At 38.5% G+C, this 22,100-nt stretch overlaps 1 protein-coding gene across 3 annotated transcripts in view; it reads right to left on the bottom strand.

The window, feature by feature from the left end:
• Positions 1-19,937, bottom strand: part of gdpd5b (glycerophosphodiester phosphodiesterase domain containing 5b) — a 42,915-nt gene extending 22,978 nt beyond the window's left edge. For all 3 annotated transcript variants that reach the window (XR_014906777.1, XR_014906776.1, XM_085370297.1), the window contains exons 1-2: positions 19,603-19,937; positions 3,234-3,407 (exon numbers count right to left, since the gene is read on the bottom strand). Coding sequence is in view for 1 of the 3 variants with exons in the window: in XM_085370297.1 (XP_085226423.1) it covers positions 3,234-3,350 (117 nt within the window). In the remaining 2 variants the exon portion in view is untranslated. The remainder of the gene's footprint in view (positions 1-3,233; positions 3,408-19,602) is intronic.
• Positions 19,938-22,100: the final 2,163 nt, after the last annotated feature.

Raw genomic sequence — 22,100 nt, 5'->3', positions numbered from 1 at the left:
CCAGTATTTCACAAGCCAGGGCAAATGTAGACCACAAGATTACCAAAGCTTTGCTTCTATTTTTGAAGCCTTTGTCCCACTGAATTGTAAAGACTGGCTAGATGGAAATACTTTCAATTATTACTGAGAGGCCAGATCGGCTTGCACTGTGTGACGTTGGCAGTCTTCCTACAAAGCACCTTGAACAGACAGGAGGCAGCGTCACTAAGGTAGCCAGTCAACCCGAACGACTCATTAGAGTGAACAAAGATGAAAAAGGGAGAGAAACTACACAACCCACTTGTGGATTATAAATGGGTCTATAGTTGTTGCTTGCTTGTCAAGCTCCTGTGATTCGCTGAGGTCCAGTTACACATACCTGACACCAGCTCCAAGTCGCAGTTTGCTTACAGAGATCAGTGAAGGTGCAGTTTTTTTATGAAATCACCACATTGTAAGCTAAGAAACATTCTCTATGGAAATCAACAGTAATTTTTTTCCAGTATCAGCACTGACAATTTTAAATATTAAATGAATCCAAATGAATTAAAATAGACTGAAGGGTCCATTTTTGCACTGGAGACAAGATAAGTGCTACCCAGCACCACAGGTTCAAAACAAAGGATGAGCACCTTGGGGGAGTGGGGGTGCTGACTTGGTAACATTTATTCATTTGTGCTTGTAACAGGAAACAGAGCTACACTGTGTCCAGGTCCCTCCAAACAGGAGGAAAAAATGAGGTGTATTCCATTTATGAAATGCGGGTAAATATACCCTTTTTGCCTTGCTGTGTTATTTCTGTGTGTTTACTTATACACCTAAACAGGTTTATATAGGTAATTTGCTCACATCAGTGTGTGTGTGTGTGTGTGTGTGTGTGTGTGTGTGTGTGTGTGTGTCCGCTTGTGCCCTTTGTTTCTGCCAGTTTAGAGTATATTATATGGGCATAAATAAATGAATGTAAACAAAGACATGTGCTGTGTGTTTGAGTCTGTTGGAGCAACATAACCCAAGTGTCCTTCCAAAATAGCAGAAAGAAAGGTCACCTTATGCAATACTTTTGGCATCCAGCTAATATTAATGGTGCTGCAATTTTATAAAAATGAGCCAAATGAGCCTTCAAAATTAAATTGTTTAAAAAATTTTTTCCCCCCATGTAGGCATTTATACTTACAAATGACTTGGACCCCAAGGTCTGCTGACCTGTCAGTGATAAATGAGACCCTTCTACAGAATGCTTGCAGGGTTTTCTTTACGTGACAAGCTTGAAGTTCAATAATAACAACACGCGCACAAAATCTAAATCAACCTTTTTTAAAATTTAAAAAAAAAAAGAAGAAAAAAAAAGGGTGCAGAGTGTATGTGATGACATACAGGTAGAAACAATGGAGTATTATAACTTCAAGCTTGACCATAGAAAGCTCAAGGTTATTGAATGAGGGAGAAGCCAGCAAGGACATAATATGGTCACATGTATTTTTCTTAGTATGTAAATTAGGGTATTTGGGGATCATGGTGTGGATATAAAAGCACACCTCTTTGGAAGAATAAGAACAGTTTTATAGGATTTGTGCATTTTTTCAGTAGTATATTCAATAGAAAATGTAAAAACTCCTACACATCCAACTTGTTATTCAGGGCTGTGAGGAAAAAAGAAAGAAAGAAAAAACCCACACCACATTACTGTAGCAATACAATAATAATAGCTTTTAAACTTAGCAATTAAACTTTAAGGAGAAATGCCAACTTTTTAATAAAGATGCTACTCTTAAAAATGTAGGTTGAAGGTCACTGGAAGATCTATAAAAAAGCCAAGTAAGTGAGTTTAATTACTAAGCAATAAATAACAGAAAACCTTGTTTGTGGAAAGGGAGTGAAATTCTCTAAGGACTGTGGGAAACTGACCTTGGTAAAATAAATTGCGCACAGAACAAGATGATCGGATCTCATTCATCCACAACTGTGCGCTGGCACACGTGAGTGCGTGAACAGCTTCAAATTCTCTTGTAACAAAGAATGAGAGCAGGGACAGCACTGACTCCATTTCCTACTGATGTCCTTCTTGTACACAGTGTTATGTAAATCTATACACTAATCCAGCCATCATAAGAGTTTCTATACAAACAAAAGCTCTGTTAGAATGAAAAAAAAAAAAAAAAAAAAAAAATAAAATAAAATCAGGTCAGTCAAATGTCATTCTTTCAATTAACAGACTGGCTGCTAGTGTCGTTAGTATGCATCTCTAAAACAATTAGACAAACCTGAGAATACACTGTAAATAAACAGGTCGCAATTGCTGTGATGGTGTCATTCTATGATCTGTATGGGTTTGAATGCAGGCTATCCCAAAAACTGCAAATTTTTCCTTTCACTTTAATTTCAGTGTAACCTGACTTTTTATAGTCAAAAGAACCTGTGTGAGCAGCAACTCTGTAATAAAATTAGGAAAAAACTGAACTGAATCTGACAACAAAGCCTTTAATTCATGTAGCGTGCTCCTGTCTCAGAGGTTTCCCTAAAGTGTATTAGGAATGTTATGAATGATAACTCTGACTATGTTACATTTAATAGAAAAAATATGGTTCCCAGTCGCATCAGCAGAGTTTTGGTTATGTCAGTCTCGTGTTGTTTGTATGCAGCAGCCCATCTTAACACTCTGAAACAGGTAACGTCAGCTGAATTGTCAGTGCTTAGCTAGCAAACAAAGGTAGTGGATGACAGTCTCTGGGGGTTGCAGCAGTCAAACAGAATCAACCTACTGTGACATTACTGTAATATTTGTTGCTCCAGCTAGGCCAACATAACGACCATGAAGTCAGCCTCTGGGGGCTTCTGCCCAAGTTGTTTCCATTCTTGGCATACAGCAGCGGACTTGCCCCCCACACAATATAAGCAGAGTTGCTAAGTAGTGCAATAAACACTCGGCACCAGATTGACAGTGGACAGTGAAGGTAATGTCAAATAAACCTTGGTTTGCGTGGTACTCGCCAGGTAGGTTGTCCCAATCAACTTCGGAAAGTATTCACGCTTCTATGGATTTATTTTGTCCAAGTTTTATGCAGTTTCTTTACATAATCCCACACTGACAAAGTGATGGTGACTACAAATGATTTTTTAATCCCTTTTTGTTGTTGAACTATGTGCTATGGTACAGTGTGAGGCATTACTCTTTTACAGAAAGGAACTCATGGATAGCAATATGTACTGTACAGAAATGGTAAGGTTTCTGCATTGTTTAATAAGGGGCCTCTCACCTTGGTGGTGTCATCATGGGAGCGTTGATAGCGTTTCCATCTGCAACCATAGATCCCAGTGATGCATGACAAACAAAGCTGGCGCTCATAGACTTGGAGGGGTTGGTGTTTCACCATGCTCCTTCAGTCAGTCCGGCTTCCAGAGCTCTAACATCCCACTGGCTGCGAAGGATCCTGTGAGAAATTACAAACAGCATTAATATTGAAGCAAACAACGCAGCAACAAATTGTTGAAACCACAAAGGCTGTGTTTGACAACCCATGGAACAAATGGAGTAACATGTCTGGCACTTTAATAGAAAACACATGCTGCCTTGAAAAGCTCGTCCTGATAAAAAGCACAGCTTCAAATTAAGACCTTGTGCATGTTTCCAATGACAACTGGGACTGCTAGCAGCTTTTCATCAATATGATCAAGGAAAAAAACATGACAAAGAACATTGGTAAAGTGATTATCTATTGAACATCACATGACCAAGAACATGAATATATCACCCACTTATAATAGGTCTGGGACAAGACAGCGTGCAGGCACCACCTCTCCCATTAATCAGGCCAATACGAGGAAATGCAAAAGCAATACCAACAAGTGTACGTGTAATAATACAACTGACATTTTAGCAAAAACCTTTCAACCTCTGGGAAACTTTAAAAAGGTCAAAATGTCAACTAAACCTCCAGGTAAAGCAACATGATTGTCCTCACTACCACTTTATTTATTTTTTAATAATGTGCAGGGGGTCTCTGCATCATTTGGCACCTTATCTGAAAGTCTTACACTGCCAGCACTCACTATTAATAAGGCTACAAACCATGGTGGAGTAGCAAGGCACATTATACTTCAGAAGAAAAAAAAAGTCTTGATTTTCCTTTCATCCTTGTCTGATGTCGTTTTAGTAAACATGGTAGGCAAGACTAGTCTGTGTTATGTGTGAATAACTAGAGTTATGAGTAATCCTCACCAATGAGCCTGCTGCTGATTCAGCATAAAGACTTTGTAATCAGCTATAATAACAATAATGATATTACAGCGGTGCGGACTGTTATCACAAGTTTACCTCACTCTCCAGGGACACGATGGAGCCTGTTGTGCTGCAGCTGCAAAACACACATCAACCAAATCTGGGGTTGAAAGTGCAACTTTGTGTTTTCAAAGCAGCAAATGATGAATATATAATGGCAGGGTGAACAAGCCGTGTCGATGAGAGGCAAACAAACATGAATAAGAGGCTACAGCAAGATGCAGACTTGCTTCAAGCTAGTTATATTCCTTTTTCCTTGCAGCGGTTGCTAGTGTGTAGCGTACTTGCATCTGATGTTTCAAATGCAAGTACATGCAGTAATTCTGCACTCTTCCTGCTGTAATCAGGCTGTCTCAGTCTCTGGACAGCTGCTCATTAGCATCTACAGCATGGGCCACGTTTCCTGTTATTAGCGAAACTGCTCTGAAAAGGGTGGGCTAGACCCAGGCAATAATGAATCTAGCTCACCCCAGCAGGACCGCAAAGACAGTCAGTCAGTGTGTTATAAATGATTTGTGGGTTAAAATGAAAAGTGTTAAATGTAACTTCTCCAATGCAGCAGCTTTGTTTACAAGCCTTTTGTATAAGTATTATATCTTAACAAGCCAAACATTTTTTCATAAGAAAAAAAAAAAAATCTGTACTCTTACAGGACAGTTAGTCATGCTAAAGGTTATCGACTGTCTGAAGATCTGTACTTGTCAAATTCATTGCTTGTACTGTGTTGAAGAAATGAAAATCAATTCACTGATACTTGCACAGTTAATATAATTACTCAATGACTGATATAAAATTATTGCTGTCAAATAAAACCAGGCACAGAGATCACATGATTACAAAGACTCACTTCTTGTGTCCAACACAATGCACAGGTGTGTTCATTAATCACCTTATACTGCACCAGTATATTGGCCAAAATCAAACTACTTTGTAGCCAGCCTCTCTGCTGCAAAGCAGCCTAAGGGATTTAGACCTTGATCAGACTGAGCACTATTTCATGCTGCCATGGCCATTATAAGTGACATTTCTTCTCAAACCATGTCTGCCAAGTTGAAAGAGATCAGAGCCTTGTAAGGACATGATTAGGAGCATAATTACAGAAAAATATCTACAAATCTGCCAAAACACTAATGGCATAAAAATCCTCATTTTGAGGCAGCAAAGAGTTTGACATGTTTGATCATGACATTAAAAAAAGAAAAAAAAGAAAGTGAATTGCCACCTGCCTGCACATTAAAGCCAATGTGTTGTCATCAGGGGTGCAGCAGAAATGTTAACAGAGAGCCAGAGAGAATACTTGCTATTCTGGCCAGATTCTGGAGGGGTGTACATACAGATAATGTGGCCTTAACGTAAGACGTTTGGCTTCTTCGTGGACCCTCACACAATCTTCACTTGACCACTTGCTACTCTGCGTCATCCTGTGTGTGCGCACAAATACATTGAATTGAAACTGAAAAATGTCTCAGGTTCTTTTACTGGCACGACACACAACACATCAAGTCTGTTTATAAACAAACAAAAGGGTCCTAATTGATAAGCAGTTTTGAAACAAACATTTTCTGTTGAAACATGCAGCCCTAAAAAAAAAAAAAAAAAAAAAAAATAGTAGTGAGAGAGAATGCAAATTGGATTATGTCCCATTGTGTGATACACATGAGAAAGGAACCTCTCACATGCTTCAACTCACTGCCCAAACACTTTCTAAAGTTGATGTGGAAAAATAGCAGTAGTAAGCAGCTTTAGCTGAAATCAGGCACAGTGTAGATTGGTCAAAATGACTAAAAAAAAAAAAAAAAAAAAAAAAAAAAAAAAAAGGCATCGAAATCAAAATTCAGCTCAGCTCTTCAGTGAGGAAAACACACGCACACACTTTTGACATCTTCAAAATGTCAGCTGGGGATTGTAACAAAAACCCACAGCGGTTTGGAGTTTCAGTTCAGTTAGTGGAATTACACAGTTCAAGCGCCAAAGACTCAAAACAAACAAATGATTTTAATTAATATTTTTTTAAATGAACAGAAGTCAAACAATTCGAGATTCTGAAAAGAGCTGCTTTTCACATTTCTGCTGCCGACACTGGAACAAAAAACAAATATGGATTTATGTTTGGGCTTGTCGACCAAGCCTTTAAGACAGGAAAACAAATGTGAAGCTGACACAGCAAAGTTTGGTGTGATCACAAAGGCAAACTAAAAAACACTTTCAGCACTGTCATGCCATCTCTTTGTTGACATAATGTTCCAACCGGTTGCCACAGAAACCCCTCCATGTTGTTACAGGAAAGGCTGATGTCATAACTTGTTTACCCCCAAAAGCTTCCATTCATGAAAGTGTTACATCCACTTGTACTCTCAAAGTCAAAAAAATATTACACGCCATAACTACTTTAGTTGAGATAAACATCAAACGGGCCTTTAGAATTCCACCTATTTGATGAATGATATCATCGTAAGTAGATGGAGCAGCACCGAGAGCACAGATTTGTCACCTTAAAATGGAAGGCTTATGCATTTTTCATTTTGGGGTTAAATACCCCCATCGCTCATCTCCTCAAGCCTGAATAAAAGAAAGAAATGCTCTTCCATTAATCCCTTTATCAGCATAATGTCTAAGCAAAAACTCATCAGCCAAATACAGCCCAGTGGACACAATTAATTCTTAAATAAGATGCAATGAATTAGTGAAGCCTAGTTAATTACAGCACAAGTCGTGATGTTCACCACAGACTGAATACATGTTCAGCCAAGACTGGAGCTACACTATCATATTTTGCCAACATGGATGTGACACCTCTGACCACAGTAGGTGTGGAAATGTAACCAACATAAGCAGTGTGGGCTGCTCTGTCACAGTGACTCACTGAGTCACAGACACAACAACCGAGCCACAAAAACTGAAACTTTGATTAAAATCTTTCAAAAATTACACAGTAAGAAGAACAGAGCTTTCTGCATATTTAGCAACACATCAGAAGAATAGAGCAACTTTTCAGATCCTGTCACCTAAATGGCCTCATTCTGAACTCAAACAGATTAAGCGGCAAAGTCAACAAGTGCTCAAAGCTTTCGTCACACGAGAAGCAGACTTCCTGCCATTACTGTCTGTCATAAGGTGTCTGAACTTGTGTGGAGAGGAGGAGAACATGAGAGGGGTGCATGGAAAAACCCCTAAACAGCTTTTACCATCTTCTTTTCTGCTGCCTCATTTCCTCCAATCAAAAGTACACCCAGAGAAAACAGTCAGCAGGGGAGGAAATGCTTCAGCAGTTTCCCAGCAGAAAACATCGTCTTCCTTTGGTCAGGGAACTGAAAGAGACCGAGCAGCAGAGAACTGCAAGACCAAACGCAAACCTGCTAATTGTGAATAATATATTCTTAAAAAGATACTTCACAAAAACAAAAAAAAAAAAAAAAAAGGGGGGGGGGGGGTTGCCTCTACACATCTGCTGCAAAGTAATCAAGACCATTTAAAAAAAAAAAAAAAAAAAAAAAAAACAAAACAAACCCAAAACAAGATAACTAGTGAGGATGGACCTGCTGAGAATGCAGAGAAAATGCTCACTCAAACTTTTCAGTAGATGACCCAAGGGTTACATACATAATGAAACAAGAGGAGGTCCAGGAAGTTCTGACAGTGCAAAATCTGCAGCTGCATGTCATGTTCCAATACTCTGACATGCTTATTGAGATGTGCAATAGATACCTAGTAGCTGAGCTCCATGGAGACCTTGCTAATGGGTGATAAAGCCTATTATAAGGAGCAAAGGGAGAGCACTGACATCAAAGCTGTTAAAGCCAGTTCATTCTAGAGGTCTTGCATTTAGGCCACGGAAGATCAATTGCACTTCAAACAACATTTCTGACACCCTCCTTTTCTTGTGTTTAATATAAACAAATCATTGTTGCTGCTTACTGTTAAGAAAACCCCATGACTTCCTGTGCACTTTAATGACAGACCTGCATCACAAGATTGCAGTGTTTACCACATCTGATTCACAGGTTAACAGTGCAATGTTGTTCACATTTATATATTTATTAATAATACAAATAATGATTAAAGTAGAAACAATATAACAAAGCCAAATAGTTCCCTGCATTACAATGCATTGAAACCTCTGCAAGTCTTAAATTGCCTAATGTAAAGATCAGCCAGGTTATGTGACATCTGAAAAGACGCGCACGCATGTCAAATTCCTATTACCGTGAGAAAGAGGCTGGTGAGTTTCCTGGGGAACCAAAAATCTGGAGACATGTTAGAACAGGCCAGTTGACTGACTGTTTAATTTCTGTGTTTATGTAAACCAACCTTTCAGGTGACGCAAGGGGAAAATAACTCCAACCAACAGATTCTGGTACATTGTGATTAATGTATAAAGATACTAATTGAGACTGCACAACATGCATTAGTAAGACAATAACAGCACTTGGCTAAGAACAACAGTTACACTTTAGTAATGATTTACAAGTACTTTTCATCCTTAGCACTCCTTAAGATAAAAACGTGTGTGTAGTGTGACAGAAGGTTCACCAATAGCTGGTGAATGTATTTACTTGGTATCATTTAGTAATTGTGGGCAAACATACTAAAATCATAAAAAATAAAAATAAAAAAGGAAGCAGATCTCATTTCAGCTGGGACACAAAAGGTCATTTGAAGTCAGCATGGTGACCTCAAGCCTATTCCTTCATGTATTCATGAGAATTAATGCAGTTTCACCTATAAGCAAAGGCCTATGGCTGTTGCATATTCAGTAACATGCTTCAGTGTTCACGCTCCCCTAGTGCTCTCAAGCTTATATCAAGATGAAGAAACAAAAAACAAAAGCAAAGCTGCATATTCAACACATGAGTAGAGAGTCGCTGACGCCAGAACATTCTGGCCTGAGAAAAGAGGAAAACAGCACAAACAAAGCTCAAATAAAGGCTCTTTGAGGTTTTTCCTGCTCATGACCAACATTTTGAACAAGTCATAATTTGCCCCATAACGTACCCCAATTTTGAAACAGACAGAATTATTAAATTAGGTGAATAGAATTAGGAGGACTTTGGAAAATGCATTATAATCGTATAGCAGTTAAACAGGACATGTTAAACAGCACGACAGTCTGAGAGTTTGTTGTCAAGGTGAAAGCAAAAATTAATGCGCTGACCAGAGATACTGTCAGTAACATTTGGTGATTAGTAATAATGATATGCAATGTGAAGTTGCAGGCGCTTAGGTACACTTATTGCCCTTCACACGCATATGAACTTAAGTCTCTTTTCTTAATCCATAGGGTTTAATATGGTGTGGGCCTACACTTTGCAACTATAACATCTGCAACTCTTCTTATGACTTGCTGTTGTTCCCAGTTCCTTCCATTTTGTTATGCCACCAACAGTCGACTGAGTAGAGGGAAAATTTCACAACTGGACTTGTGGTGGCCTCCTATCACGGCATCATGCTGGAATTCACTGAGCTCCTGTGAGTGACATATTCCTTCGTGATTGGACGCGATTGGAATGAATGGCCAATGATTATTTTTCCACTGTTGTCCAACTGAGTTTAACAGATGAAGACAACACAGCATTTTTCTGCAATAAAGCCTGAGATTTAAAAGACCAGCTCCAGAGCTGAGCTAATTCGGAGTATTACTTTGGCTGAAAGTCAGATAGAGGACGTATTGAAAGAAGGGATGTATTTCAATCATTTCAGCAGCAAATAGAAGAATTAGTAGAGCCAGTGGGGGGTGGGGTGCAAAAACATTCAGACAATGCAGTGCTCTTCAAACTGACAGCTCATCAATCTGCAAAAATATAGGTCAGTAATAATCAGATGAAAAATAATTGATTTAATCACAGTCCATCAGTGTCTCTTAATTAGAACACTGAAAGCGGAAAGAGGAAGCGACATTATTGTCATTACATTATTTGAGCAAAACAAGGGAGCACAAGCACAGAGAAAAATCTCCCCACTCAATTCAGGGCGGGCAAAACAAGGTGTTAAGTGGGTCAAGTGATGCATCAGTAAACGGGTCAAGTAACGTTCCATTTTTTTTTTTTTTTTTTTTTTTTTTTTTTAAAAACGTAGGTAAGAATAAGGAGTGGGCTTCAGCTGCAGTATGAAGCGTTCTACATGGCCTAAAGGTGACCTAATAGTAGAATATATCTGGAAAGCACGCCACCTAAACACCCGTTTTTATCCACACTTTGAAAAGAAACATCTCAGTCAACCTTGTAGGATTTGAACTCCTTCCTGTTGTGATGTGACAGTACCGTCCTCTCATCTGCCTTGCAACTGGTTAGGCAGCTGATTGTTTGTGGGTTTGGATAATTACCACATTAAAATAAAGATCACACCGACTCCTGTCTGCTTAATGTATACATGCACTGTGCTTTCGCATCAACCTTAGGACAGCATGTGATTTCAGATGTTTCGAGGATGAGGAGAAGCATCCAGAATAGGAGGTCAATACCACAGAACAGTGTCAAGCTCTGAAGAGCTATGAGGATGGAGTTTTATGACTATGTCCAGGATACGCACACAAAAATTCACAAGAAGTCCAAACTTCAAAGTTAAATATCGTGGTTTCATGTGGCAAATGGAAAAGTGCTGAAATGCTTTTAACAACTATCAAGTAGACGTACCATCTACCACATTCCCCATCTCAGTTTAACATATTAGCATGCTAACATCTACCAATAAGTAAAAAACAAAGCATGACTCAGTGTAATGCTAACATAATGATGGTATGCTAAATGAGTCAGAGAATAGCTAAAGTGACTATATTGCATCTTGGGGAGAACGAGAACATGTAAGCTAGACTAAAGTGGCTTTACACTTGAAGAAAAGTGTCAGCATTTTGGTGGCTCAAAAAGAGAACAAGAAAAGAACAAGTAGGTAAAACATCTCTACAAAAACACAGCTTGTGTGTTTTAAAAAAGGAAAGAAAGCAGCAACAAAATTGCAGAACTACAAAGGATGCTTTGGGAAAGGCAAAGGAAAAGAACAAGAGCGTGTTGTTTCTTTTGTCAAAGTTTGCTTGCAGTGTATGACATCTGGATCCCATCTTATATGAAGCAGAGTGACTTATAAGCAGCTTTACAGTCTCACTTTCATCTGGATTTAATCTAGGGCTGAACGATTATGGAAAATAATCTAATTGCGATTTTTTGCCCCAATATTGCGATTGCGATGCGATATGCGATTATTTTTTAAGGTATTTGTCTTCTGTATTATTAAACAAAGACAAGCAATACATCATATAGTATGGCCAATACTATATTACATTAATTTTAAACTGTTCTTTCCTGGAAGACAGACCTCTGTTATGATGACATGAGGTGATGCATGAATTGATGACTGACATTTTTATTTAACTTCTTCAATCACAACAGTATATTTGAACATACACAATAGTTTATTTTTAGCTTACAAACATCTGAGCATAAAGTGCTGACAAGGAACCCTGGTGTAAACATTAAAATGAAAGTCAGTACAATGTGCAGATTGCAGAAATATACATAAAAAAAAAAATCAGTGGCTTTACCACACTCAGTTTTTCGACATCTGTGAACTACTAGACAGTCATTCAATTAAAAAAATAATATTAAATAAATAAAACTAATAAATAAAAAATACACACATCTTACTGATCTCTGCAGTCAGTAACATTACACATAAAGTGCAAACATAATAGCAATTGTATAAACACACACACAAACACGCCTTTAAAGTTTAAAGGCGTGAAATTGGACGGTCTAGCCTTCTGATTAGCTAATCAGAAGGCTAGTTCTGATTAGCGTCACCGCTGTCTCGGTGGAGTTTAATAAACTCGGCCGTCTGCTTCTTGCTATCTAAAATATAACCAGACACTGGTGTAAATTCTCGACTGTCTCATATTTCTGTTTAATAAGTTTTCTGTTTGACGTTTAGTCAGCTGTGTGAAAACCAAGGAGGAACCCACCCGGGGGATTAATAAAGTTTTATTTTATCTAATCTAATAACTTTAATCTCAGCCAAACCGATTTACTCACGAACAAACAAAACACTGAAAAAAGCCCAACAATAACATTTTTAGGTTGTCTAAGTGACTTATATATTACGTTTAACCCGAGCAGCGAAACTCCGCGGTGATCTGAAAATGATGTGCCGGGAGTTGTGCCGTTCTCGGCCGCATCAGTAACCCTCGAGCTCCCGGCTAGCTGTCGAGCTGGTGGGTAGCAGACGCCTCTGAAAACGTCGAAGCACTTTTGCAAATATGGGATATCTTGATAAACAGAGCAGATATTTGATGTTTACACAACTACTTTCTCGCCTGAAAATATGTTAAAAGTTTATTTTGTGACCCAGAAAGATTAGTATGAGTAATTTTAAAACTTAGTAGCGGCCGCCATTGCTGGAAACTGGAGTTTGGCTGGGCCGCGCTATGAATTCTGGGATATGGTAGTAATTTGGACAGCCTTCGGCGCGTCGCTGTGACGTAATCGGTCTACAAATGCGGCCTCAGGAGGATGCAGCCCATGAATTGTATAATATAATCGCAGTATAATCGCAGCCTTTGCGGTTAGAAAATTGCACTTGATCATGTCGCGATATTATCGCAAATGCGATATATCGTTCAGCCCTAATTTAATCAAAGCTTCGATATTGAATGAAAGCCAGGCTTTAAGGTTCTGTGCCCAGCATGTAGAAGCTTCCATTAAATAGAATGTTTCAGCTTTCAAAGATAACATTAATTCATTAAAATGACCCGTGAGCCTATTATTGAAAAAGGAAAATATATAAAGTTATCCTTGAATAACTCTCCTCTAATGCCTAGTGATAAGGTAATAGTCCATTTACTGCATCTGCGAAATGTACTGTGAGAAAGGAGCCAAAGGCAACAGACATGCAGTTGTGACGAGCACTTTTCAGCCTGGGAATTAGAGCAGGGCGATATGGCCAAAAATATTTATCACGATATATATTTGAAAATTTGCGATAACGATATAACCGACGATATAATTGATGCGAGACAAAATACAACTCCACAACATTACTAGCGCAAAAAGACAACCTTCCATTTATTTTCACTTAAACAAGAAGCTGGTTTTTATGTACATTAAAGCTTTATAAAAATGTAACAGTGCAAATGCAAATTCCTTGCTGAAAGTTTAACCAAAAGGCATTTCCAGTAGAAATGGGCTGACATATCCTGAGCATAACCATGTATAATATCCACTGAAGTTAAAAAGAGGTGCTTTGCAACATTAAACTGCAGTGTGCAGTACGCATTTTTCGGACCATAAGGTGCACGGGATTATAAGGCACATTAAGCGAAACAAAGCAGTCAGATAAATCAAACTTTATTAAACTCATTCTTCTTGCTTCCTCCACTTCTGTACCATTGATTCATTAATGTTGAATTCTCTGGCAGCTGCTCTATTCCCATGTTGTTGCAGTATAGTAATGACTAACCTCGTATTGTGGATGGATTATCTCAGTTGTTCACCTGACTGAAGTTTGGTCCGTTTACAGCATCCTGCCATGCGATTGCATTTGTTTCTAACCATGAAGAACCTTCACGTTAACTTTTATAAGTGGAAAAGTGTTAGTGTTCGTCCTCCAGCTTCACTGTTTATGTTATGCTAACATAGCTGTGTCGCTAGCGATCACGTAGCACATCATTATATACCAGCTAGCCCAACTTCAGTAACCCTACAAACGTCACTGCTGTTTAGTTTCCTGTCTTCATTTATGTTGGAAGTGATAGCAGAGCTGTACGTTTGATTTTTTTCAGAAATCTCTCAGTCAGAACATGCAATATCATGCTTAGGTAACTAGCGAAACTAGCGAGCTAACTTCCGCTAGCTTCCTGCTAACTTCTAACTCCGTTAAATGTAATAACTTTTGTTTTCATGGATGCCTGGAAGTTAAACTTTATAGTTACACCTGGTAAAGCAGCAATGCTGATCGTTTTATTAAAGATGAAAGAATTTAGACAGTTTTTAACTCTAAGTGATGCTGCAGTGTTGTTTGACCTGAAGTATACGGAGTTTAGGACCCAGATTACTCCCAGATTTAAGAGCATCTTAGTCCGACAAATACGACAATAACAACGGCCGCTTGCATGTTCTGCAAAAAAATGTGCTTTGTTGTGTATCTGACGGACAAACACCAAACCAGTTCCACATCATGGAAGTTGCACCATTTTTACAAACCAATTCTGGTTCATCTGTTTCACTCAACAATCGGCCATGTGCGTATGAAAACAAAGGCACTGCGCATGCGCGTTTTACTCCCATTCTATCGCGATATTTCATTTTCCTATCGTTGCCTAACATTATACCGGTATTACCGTGAACGGTATAATATGGCCCAGCCCTACTGGGAATATTTCTTTTATGCTTTCTTTTTTTCTTAACAATTTATAATATTATTCAGCTTGCAGTATCACCACTTTAAAGGTTTCAGAACTGATACCGTGACCTGGAACATAAACAGCTAACAAGGATGTCCATACCATGCCGAGATAATACTCTTGTTTGGTGGTACAGACCACACAATTAGCTTAGTTCACTCAGACCTCTTCAGTCACTTTGTTTTTCCACAGGGAAGCAGGAAAAGAAAAAAAAAAAAAAGTAGTTGGACTACAATGTGGTATCAAGGTGCCATCTGTAAGTCTGCACGGGGCCCTTCTCCACCATCTGTGTGTTGACATCACACCCGTCTCTGTCCTCCACTGTGACTGCCATCTGAAGCTGAGAGGCAGGAACAAGCAAGCCAATGCCGCCATGGTGGTGAACATTTAGCTGCTTTAATTTGGGATGATTAAACATAGGTGACATAACTACTTTGCAACAAGAAATAAATGGAAAACACTACTGAACTGAGTTTTCAGCCAATAAGATTAGATGATAATTTTAGATTAGATGATAACCTGAGGCACTAAAGATATGAAAAGAAATGTACATTTTGTTTTTGCTTGCACATGACAAAACAGACTTCCGTCAAGAAACTACAATTGCCTTTTTCAAGGGGAACATTCAGCTCTGATAAAATAACGTGCCGTTTTGGGCTTTGAACAGAGTTCAAGTTGTAAACTAGGAAAGACGGTGCACCAAAGCCCCCAGTCTTCCTCTGGGAGTTAAGGCCAGGATAAAATTCACTTGATGAGTAGTTCTCGTCTTAATTTCTCGTCTGTTGGGAATTGGAGGATGCAAACACAGTTAGTCCCATCAAGAAGTTGGAGAATTCACAGAAAGCCGTTATTGAGACCTACACAGATCCTTCCATACTTGTGTATGTTCAAAGCTTAACGATGGTGAGAAATTTTCTCCGGAAATAAGATGACACGTAGGAAAGCAGAAGTTTTCTGAATTTTCTGGCGGGCCCTTTAGCAGCCTCTTATTTAACCAGAATTCATCAAAAGCTATAGTTAATGAAGTGGCTTCATGACATGTCCATGTAACAACAGGATGTTGCTACTTGCATTCCAAATATCAATGCTTGATTTGACTTTTCTGCAAATGCAAATCTGCTAAATAGGTAATCTGACTATGTCACCATCCAGAGCTGGTACAAACCATGTTCATGTCTAAATATAAGGGAAACAACTACAGATTCTTGTGATGCTTGTGCATTTCAAACTTGTTTAAAAAAAAATACATTTTTATTACCAGTCAACTACAGTTCCATAGCAAGCTACAACAGGCAAAAACCTCAAACTTCCAACTCAGCAGATTCAAAACTCTTCAGCACAAATTCCACCCTTGGGTTTGCCAACATCTGCTCCATTACAGACAGCAAGTCTGTTCAACAATTGGGGAAAAACACCCAGAAATTTGAGGAAAAATTGGTTGCAATATGAAGTGCTATGGAAATTATAGTCTTCTGGATGTATCATCACATACAGCTTTGTACAAACAGTGTTTCATTTTCCCCCTAAATCTAAATCCTAATCCAACTTAGTTATCTATTACATTTGCATTAAACATTTGCTATAGCTTCAGTGAGTAAACAAATGAATGACAACATTTTTCCCTATGGGTACTATGAGTTCAGAGCATACACTTTGATATGTGGTTTCCTTCTAGCTTTACAGCACCAATGACATTTTCCTTTCTTCTCTCATATCAGCTATTGATGATATTTGGCATATTTTCTGACAGGGAAATATAACCAACACTACACTCAAACAGACAAAGTGTTTAGCTTTTCACTGCAACTTTACACAGAGCAGAGCTCCAACACATAAAGCTTCTTTTAAAAGCTCTAAATATTTCTAACTAACTGTGTGTGTGTGTGTGTGTGTGTGTGTGTGTGTGTGTGTGTGTGTGTGTGTGTGTGTGTGTACGTGTACACAAGAAAAGGGTAAACAAGTGAATCACTGCAATGAACACTTCACTGTTCTTAGACCCAGTATGTCACCAGTTCTTCTGAACCGATTACCTTCAGTTGTAAAGTAGACCATTTTATCTTTCATTGTAAAAGTAAGGCACTGGATTAAAATTAGACCCTGTGTATAAAAACCAGGAAATAGTAAGAATATTTGCTGTCATATATAAATATGTAATTTATGTTGGAAAAATGAGAAAGGAAAAGTCATCATTTGGATATATTAAAATGAATTATTTAGTTCATCGTCTCATTTCCAAAGCACATTAAAGATGGATAAAATGTTTTCCCCTTATTGGAATGTTATAAAGAATATTATGTCCTTTGTATGAGAAACTGGAAATAAAATATCAGTCCACGACCAGCAAAAATGTTGTTTCTACAGGCCTTTAGATCTGCTGTTAGAGATCGGACATTCAAATAATTTAGGTACAAGCCTAACAACTATATAAGACAAACTGTTGCACAGTTGATGATCTGTGCACATTTTTCACATATCACAGAGTGCAAGTTCAGGAAGTACAAGCAACATTTCCCAACATGCCACCCTGCCAACAACTTTTCAGAACTGGCATCCATTGTTAATCAGTCACCTGAAGCATCAAACAATTGAATAAATATTTGCAGTTAAAATTCAGTTCATAAGGAAAATGTATACTACATAAATAAAACTAGACTCTGGTTCACAAGACAGAACAATGACAAGCAACTGACAGCAACATGGTGACCACAGACATTGATGAAGGAGGCAGAGGGGGAAAAAAATAAAAAAAAATCTTTTACAGCTTCAGAAAAAATATTTTGGTTTTAGTTTTATTTTTTGTGCTGCAAAATTAAATTTTCCTCCATATAACACTCAAACCTGCCATAAGACAGATTCAGACTGCTAGAAATCCACAACTGAGTGGGATCCGGTTGGCAATTGCCTCTCATCAGGCAACCTGTGCAATTGCCTTCTCAACAGGACTATCTGTGAGGAACACTATTGATCTCTGGGCAACCATTTAGTCAAAACAAGTTGCAATGGTTAAGATCATCCCAAGGTGGTATTGCATGAGATATTCATAGTATTCCTAAAGAATTTAAATATATTTAATAAAACATCAATATCTGGATTGATACAATGTCACAATAGGCTGCTGTATTGATTTTTCCCCCACCCCAACCAGTGGCCAACCATCAAGCTGTTTCCACATCAAAACCAGTCGCTCATTGCAGACAGCTATGGAGCTGATTGCTGGTGTCTTGCAGACATTTAAGGTTCTGGTTGCCTAGGTGATCAACTGATACAACTACTACCAAGTCATATGTCTACCAGCAGTATCCTGGGTTCTCATTAGTAGTCAATTTAATTGTTCACCTGGAAGTTAAAGAAAGAGCTTTCTTGAGTCCCACCCACTTCCCTTGACCAGTGGTCATTTCGCTAAAAGTCGGCAAATATGGCTTCCTTTGATCTCGGGTCAACACGTCATATCAAATGGCTTCCAGTGTGAATCAAAGTGAATCACTCCCTTTTTGCACACAGCTCATAGTGAAACTTTTATAATCTGTCCAACTGTAACTAAATGCAGCGAATATGTGCATCTACTGTGGAGGGGCTGATTTAACAGTCACATTGACTGGGCCCTGATGCACTTAGGTACTGAAAGACACACGTTTGATTTAAGGACTTCAAGCATTCTCTGATTTTTTTTTTTTTTTAACTTATAAATTTATTTTTTGTAAGTAAAGAAGAAGAAAAACAACCTGGGAATTATGTGAAATTTCACGTCCCTATTAAGAAGTATATCTTTCCCCGCCCAGACAAACCTGAGACAGTCAGCTGAGAGGCATTTGATAAACTTTAAACATAAAAAAAAAGAAGAAAAAGAAAAAAAACCCAGCTCTACCCTTTTATACTTAAAAATTTCAAAAGAAACAACAGTACAGGTTATTGTATTTATGTCTAAATTTTTACACTTTTTACACATAGCTTTAAAATCCTTTTGCTCAGTTGAAAGAGGAGCAATAACTTTGCCTCAAGGTAATAGAGAAATAAATAAAAATAATGTTCTGGCTGCCATCAAAAAAGGAGCTCCCCTACACTGTGCCATCCCATAGAGGTTCAAAAATACAGGATCAGCATACTCCACTCCAAAGACAGTTAATCCATAAGAGACCAAAAAGCTTGCATAGTCACTTTGAAAGTCTTTACTCAGTCTCAGTCATTGATTTTACTGAAACTCCGTCTAAGCAAGCTCCAAGTCCTTCAAAAGTAATAGGTAGCCTGTGAGACATAAATAAATACCATCTGTTAACACTTTCTGAACAGAAAGTGTTAGTTTGTTTTGTTTTTTACTAAAGTGTAATTAGTAGCAGATGGGGAAGTGTTAAAGCTGCCACGAAGGTTATTAACAGTTGACCAAATGGATGCTGTCCAATGGACAAAGTCTGAAGATGAATAAACTTCCTCCGATAAAGTGCTTCATAAAACAAATCTAGAGGGTAATCTTGTATTCTTGTAGTACACCAGGGAAATCCAAACAGCAATCATCCTCTCCAAACAGAAAAAAAATAATAGTGCCATGAATTATGCAAGTGGTAACCTAAGAGCAGTCCACAACACATCAGCAAACGCACATTGGGCATATGGATGGAGGACCCCGTGTTCAGCTTCCTTAGTTCCACTTGCATTATGAACCTTACTGTCCAATAGATAATGAAGAGAGTGCAGCTGATGTATGATTCGAGCCCCTCCAATGGGAAAACATCACCATGGGCGTATCCACCAATATGCCGTAAGTGATGCGTAAATGCACATGGTCATAGCTAATGGACTGCATGTACTTCTAACCTCTGCATGTGAAAAAGGACACTTGACTTGCCTCATATTTAACCGCCGACACGTTACGGGACTGATGGCTAGTGGTCAAGAGTCTCTGGAACATATTTTAATGAGGTGTGTAACTGCAAATAAACTAAAACAGGTTAAAGATAGATACACTCACCTTTCTGGGTGCCTTTATTTGTTATCAGCTGGCTCGAAGGTTCCGTGTAAAAAGTTTCGTTTCCTTTGAAAAAGAAAAAAAAGCCCCCGACTCAACAGTCAAACGGGGACACCCCGTGCCAGCGGTAACGGATGAGGAGCCGAAGTTTCACCAAGAAAACTAAGGAGAAAAATGCCGGCTGAGTGCGGACGCTGTGACCGGTATATGTCCTAGCTAAAATAACTCCTGTCTCCTTTATCTTTGAACCGCTCCGTCCGGGTTTTTCTTTCCCCCTCTCTTCTCTGTTAACTCAGCCTCCCCTGCGTGAATACGGATACTTACACCGACAAAGTAATTCAATGTACTGGCTAGTGGGAGGAGTGAGTGTCGGTCCTTTTATCTCCAGCCCTCTGTTACAGTGAGGAGGCGTCACCGGGCTGACTTTACTCCCGGCCTGCGCGTTCATGACACATCAAAAAGACAGCCCCCAAACCCTCCAGTTTGTTTGAATTAACCAAAAAGAAAAAAAGTGACAAGTTTTCTGCTAAATTTGGACACATCATGCCGCCGAAATAAATTTCTTTCAGCACTAACACCTCTGACGTCAAACGGTACCCTCATTACCATCAGCTGAGATGTAAACCGAAAATTCGAGGCGACACGAATGCATCAGTACTCAAATACAGTAGTTTATAAACCAAAGAGCACTGGTTTAATCTGTTATCTTAACTGCATAACTAATTCACCAAGCTGACATTAAGAAATCTTGATCAAAAGCTGACCTTTGTTTGACAAGTGCAACAAAAGCCATCTGAGCTTGAAATTATTTTTTATCTGCTTTATACGTGACATCATAACTGCCTTAGCATAGATTTTAAATGTTTTGTTTTTGCTGTCACTGATTAAGGTACAATGTCTTTCCATTTAGCCAAATTCCATTTTAAACATAATTTCTTGATGTCCATATTTTCTGTGATTCTCTTTACCAAGTGAATAGCTAAAGCTCTGTTTTATAGGACTTTTAAAACCAATACCGATGCCAATATTTTGTCATTTAAAATTCGGTATTCAAATCAAATCAAATCACTTTTATTGTCACATCACATGTGCAGATACATTGGTACAGCACATGTGAGTGAAATTCTTGTGTGCGAGCTTCACAAGCAACAGAGTTGTGCAAAATACAATAATGTAAACAAGCAAAATACAAGAATGGCTACATCTGAAACTAATAAATATATGTACAATATATAATAGTATATGCATTTCTGGATGTGTATACTAGATATTTTTCTACGTGTGTGTGTGTGTGTGTACATGTGTGTGTATTCCGATATATCAGCTGATACTTTTTTCTTTCAGCCATATGAACACATTTCTCTCACGTTTATTATCTGTAGTTTGTTTGGGGGGTTTTTTGTTGGTTTTTTTTAATGTATTAGTTTATACTCTTCCTAACAGCTCAGATCAGCTGCTTGTTGTGTTTGTGGCTCTAAAGACATTTGCAGAGTGCCCTCTAGTGGGCAACTTATTCAGCATTAACACTTATAACATGATTGAATATCTCCCATGTCATCTTTACTTTTAATATTTTATTTATCAGCCATAATAAATAGTAATCTTGACAGATCGACAAACAGCAAATATCGGCCCAAGAATAAATTGCTTGGGCTCTGGATCAGTGTACCTTCTTGCACCACTTGAAAGCATTATATCTGATTACATTCATTTAGAAAAATCACAATAATCCACCACTCATTTGTCTGTGCACTCAGCCTTTTTTTCAGTTCAGACTTGATATGCAGACACATGTCTATGACTCATCAAACGAAAGCGATTTATTGATTTCTGTCAAACAAACACCATCTGCAGTTATAATCAGAGACAGCATGTAATGGCAGCAGTCCCTCATGATCGACCGCTGGACGCACTGTGAAATGTTTAGTACTCATGTGCAAAAATTGACCACATGTGGAGAAACCATGCAGAATTTCTCTGCACATAAAGCTTCTTGTGATAAAAGTAAAACTTATTCTCACGGTGATGATCTGGTTGTCTTAGAAAATGGAAGTTCACGAGTGGGAGAAATGACTCATCTGCAGATAGAGCATTTGAAATTTTCAAACGTTTTCAAGATGAGTTGCATTTAATTGCTTTGCCTGAACTTTGGGTGTTCCTTATGTCAAGAGATGTGGGAGTTGTGGTTAAACCAAATCAGGTTTATCACCAAGGAAACAGTCAGTGCCAGTGATTCTCAGCTAATGGAGATGAAGAGCTGAAGCTATCTTACATAAAACAGTAAAAAATAATGCAGTCTGCTTTCACAGAGAGATGATCAGCGGGAGCAGATGTAGTGTCACATGACAAAGAAAAGGTCAGGTGGGAGAACTCATGGGGTAAGGGTAGGTGTTGGTTGTCAAACAGCACATTAGTTTCCTGGCACAAGTAATTCAGATACATGGCCTGCATGGTAAATGGCCTGCATTTGTATAGCGCTTTTCTAGTCCATAGGACCCCAA

This window comes from Diplotaxodon limnothrissa, linkage group LG14 (assembly GCF_057381915.1).
Source record: "Diplotaxodon limnothrissa isolate DT_005_m linkage group LG14, D_limnothrissa_male_GT1.1, whole genome shotgun sequence".
NCBI classification, from domain to species: domain Eukaryota; kingdom Metazoa; phylum Chordata; class Actinopteri; order Cichliformes; family Cichlidae; genus Diplotaxodon; species Diplotaxodon limnothrissa.
The sequence above is the reverse complement of the archived record's forward strand: the minus strand, read 5'-3'. Positions and strand labels throughout refer to the sequence as shown.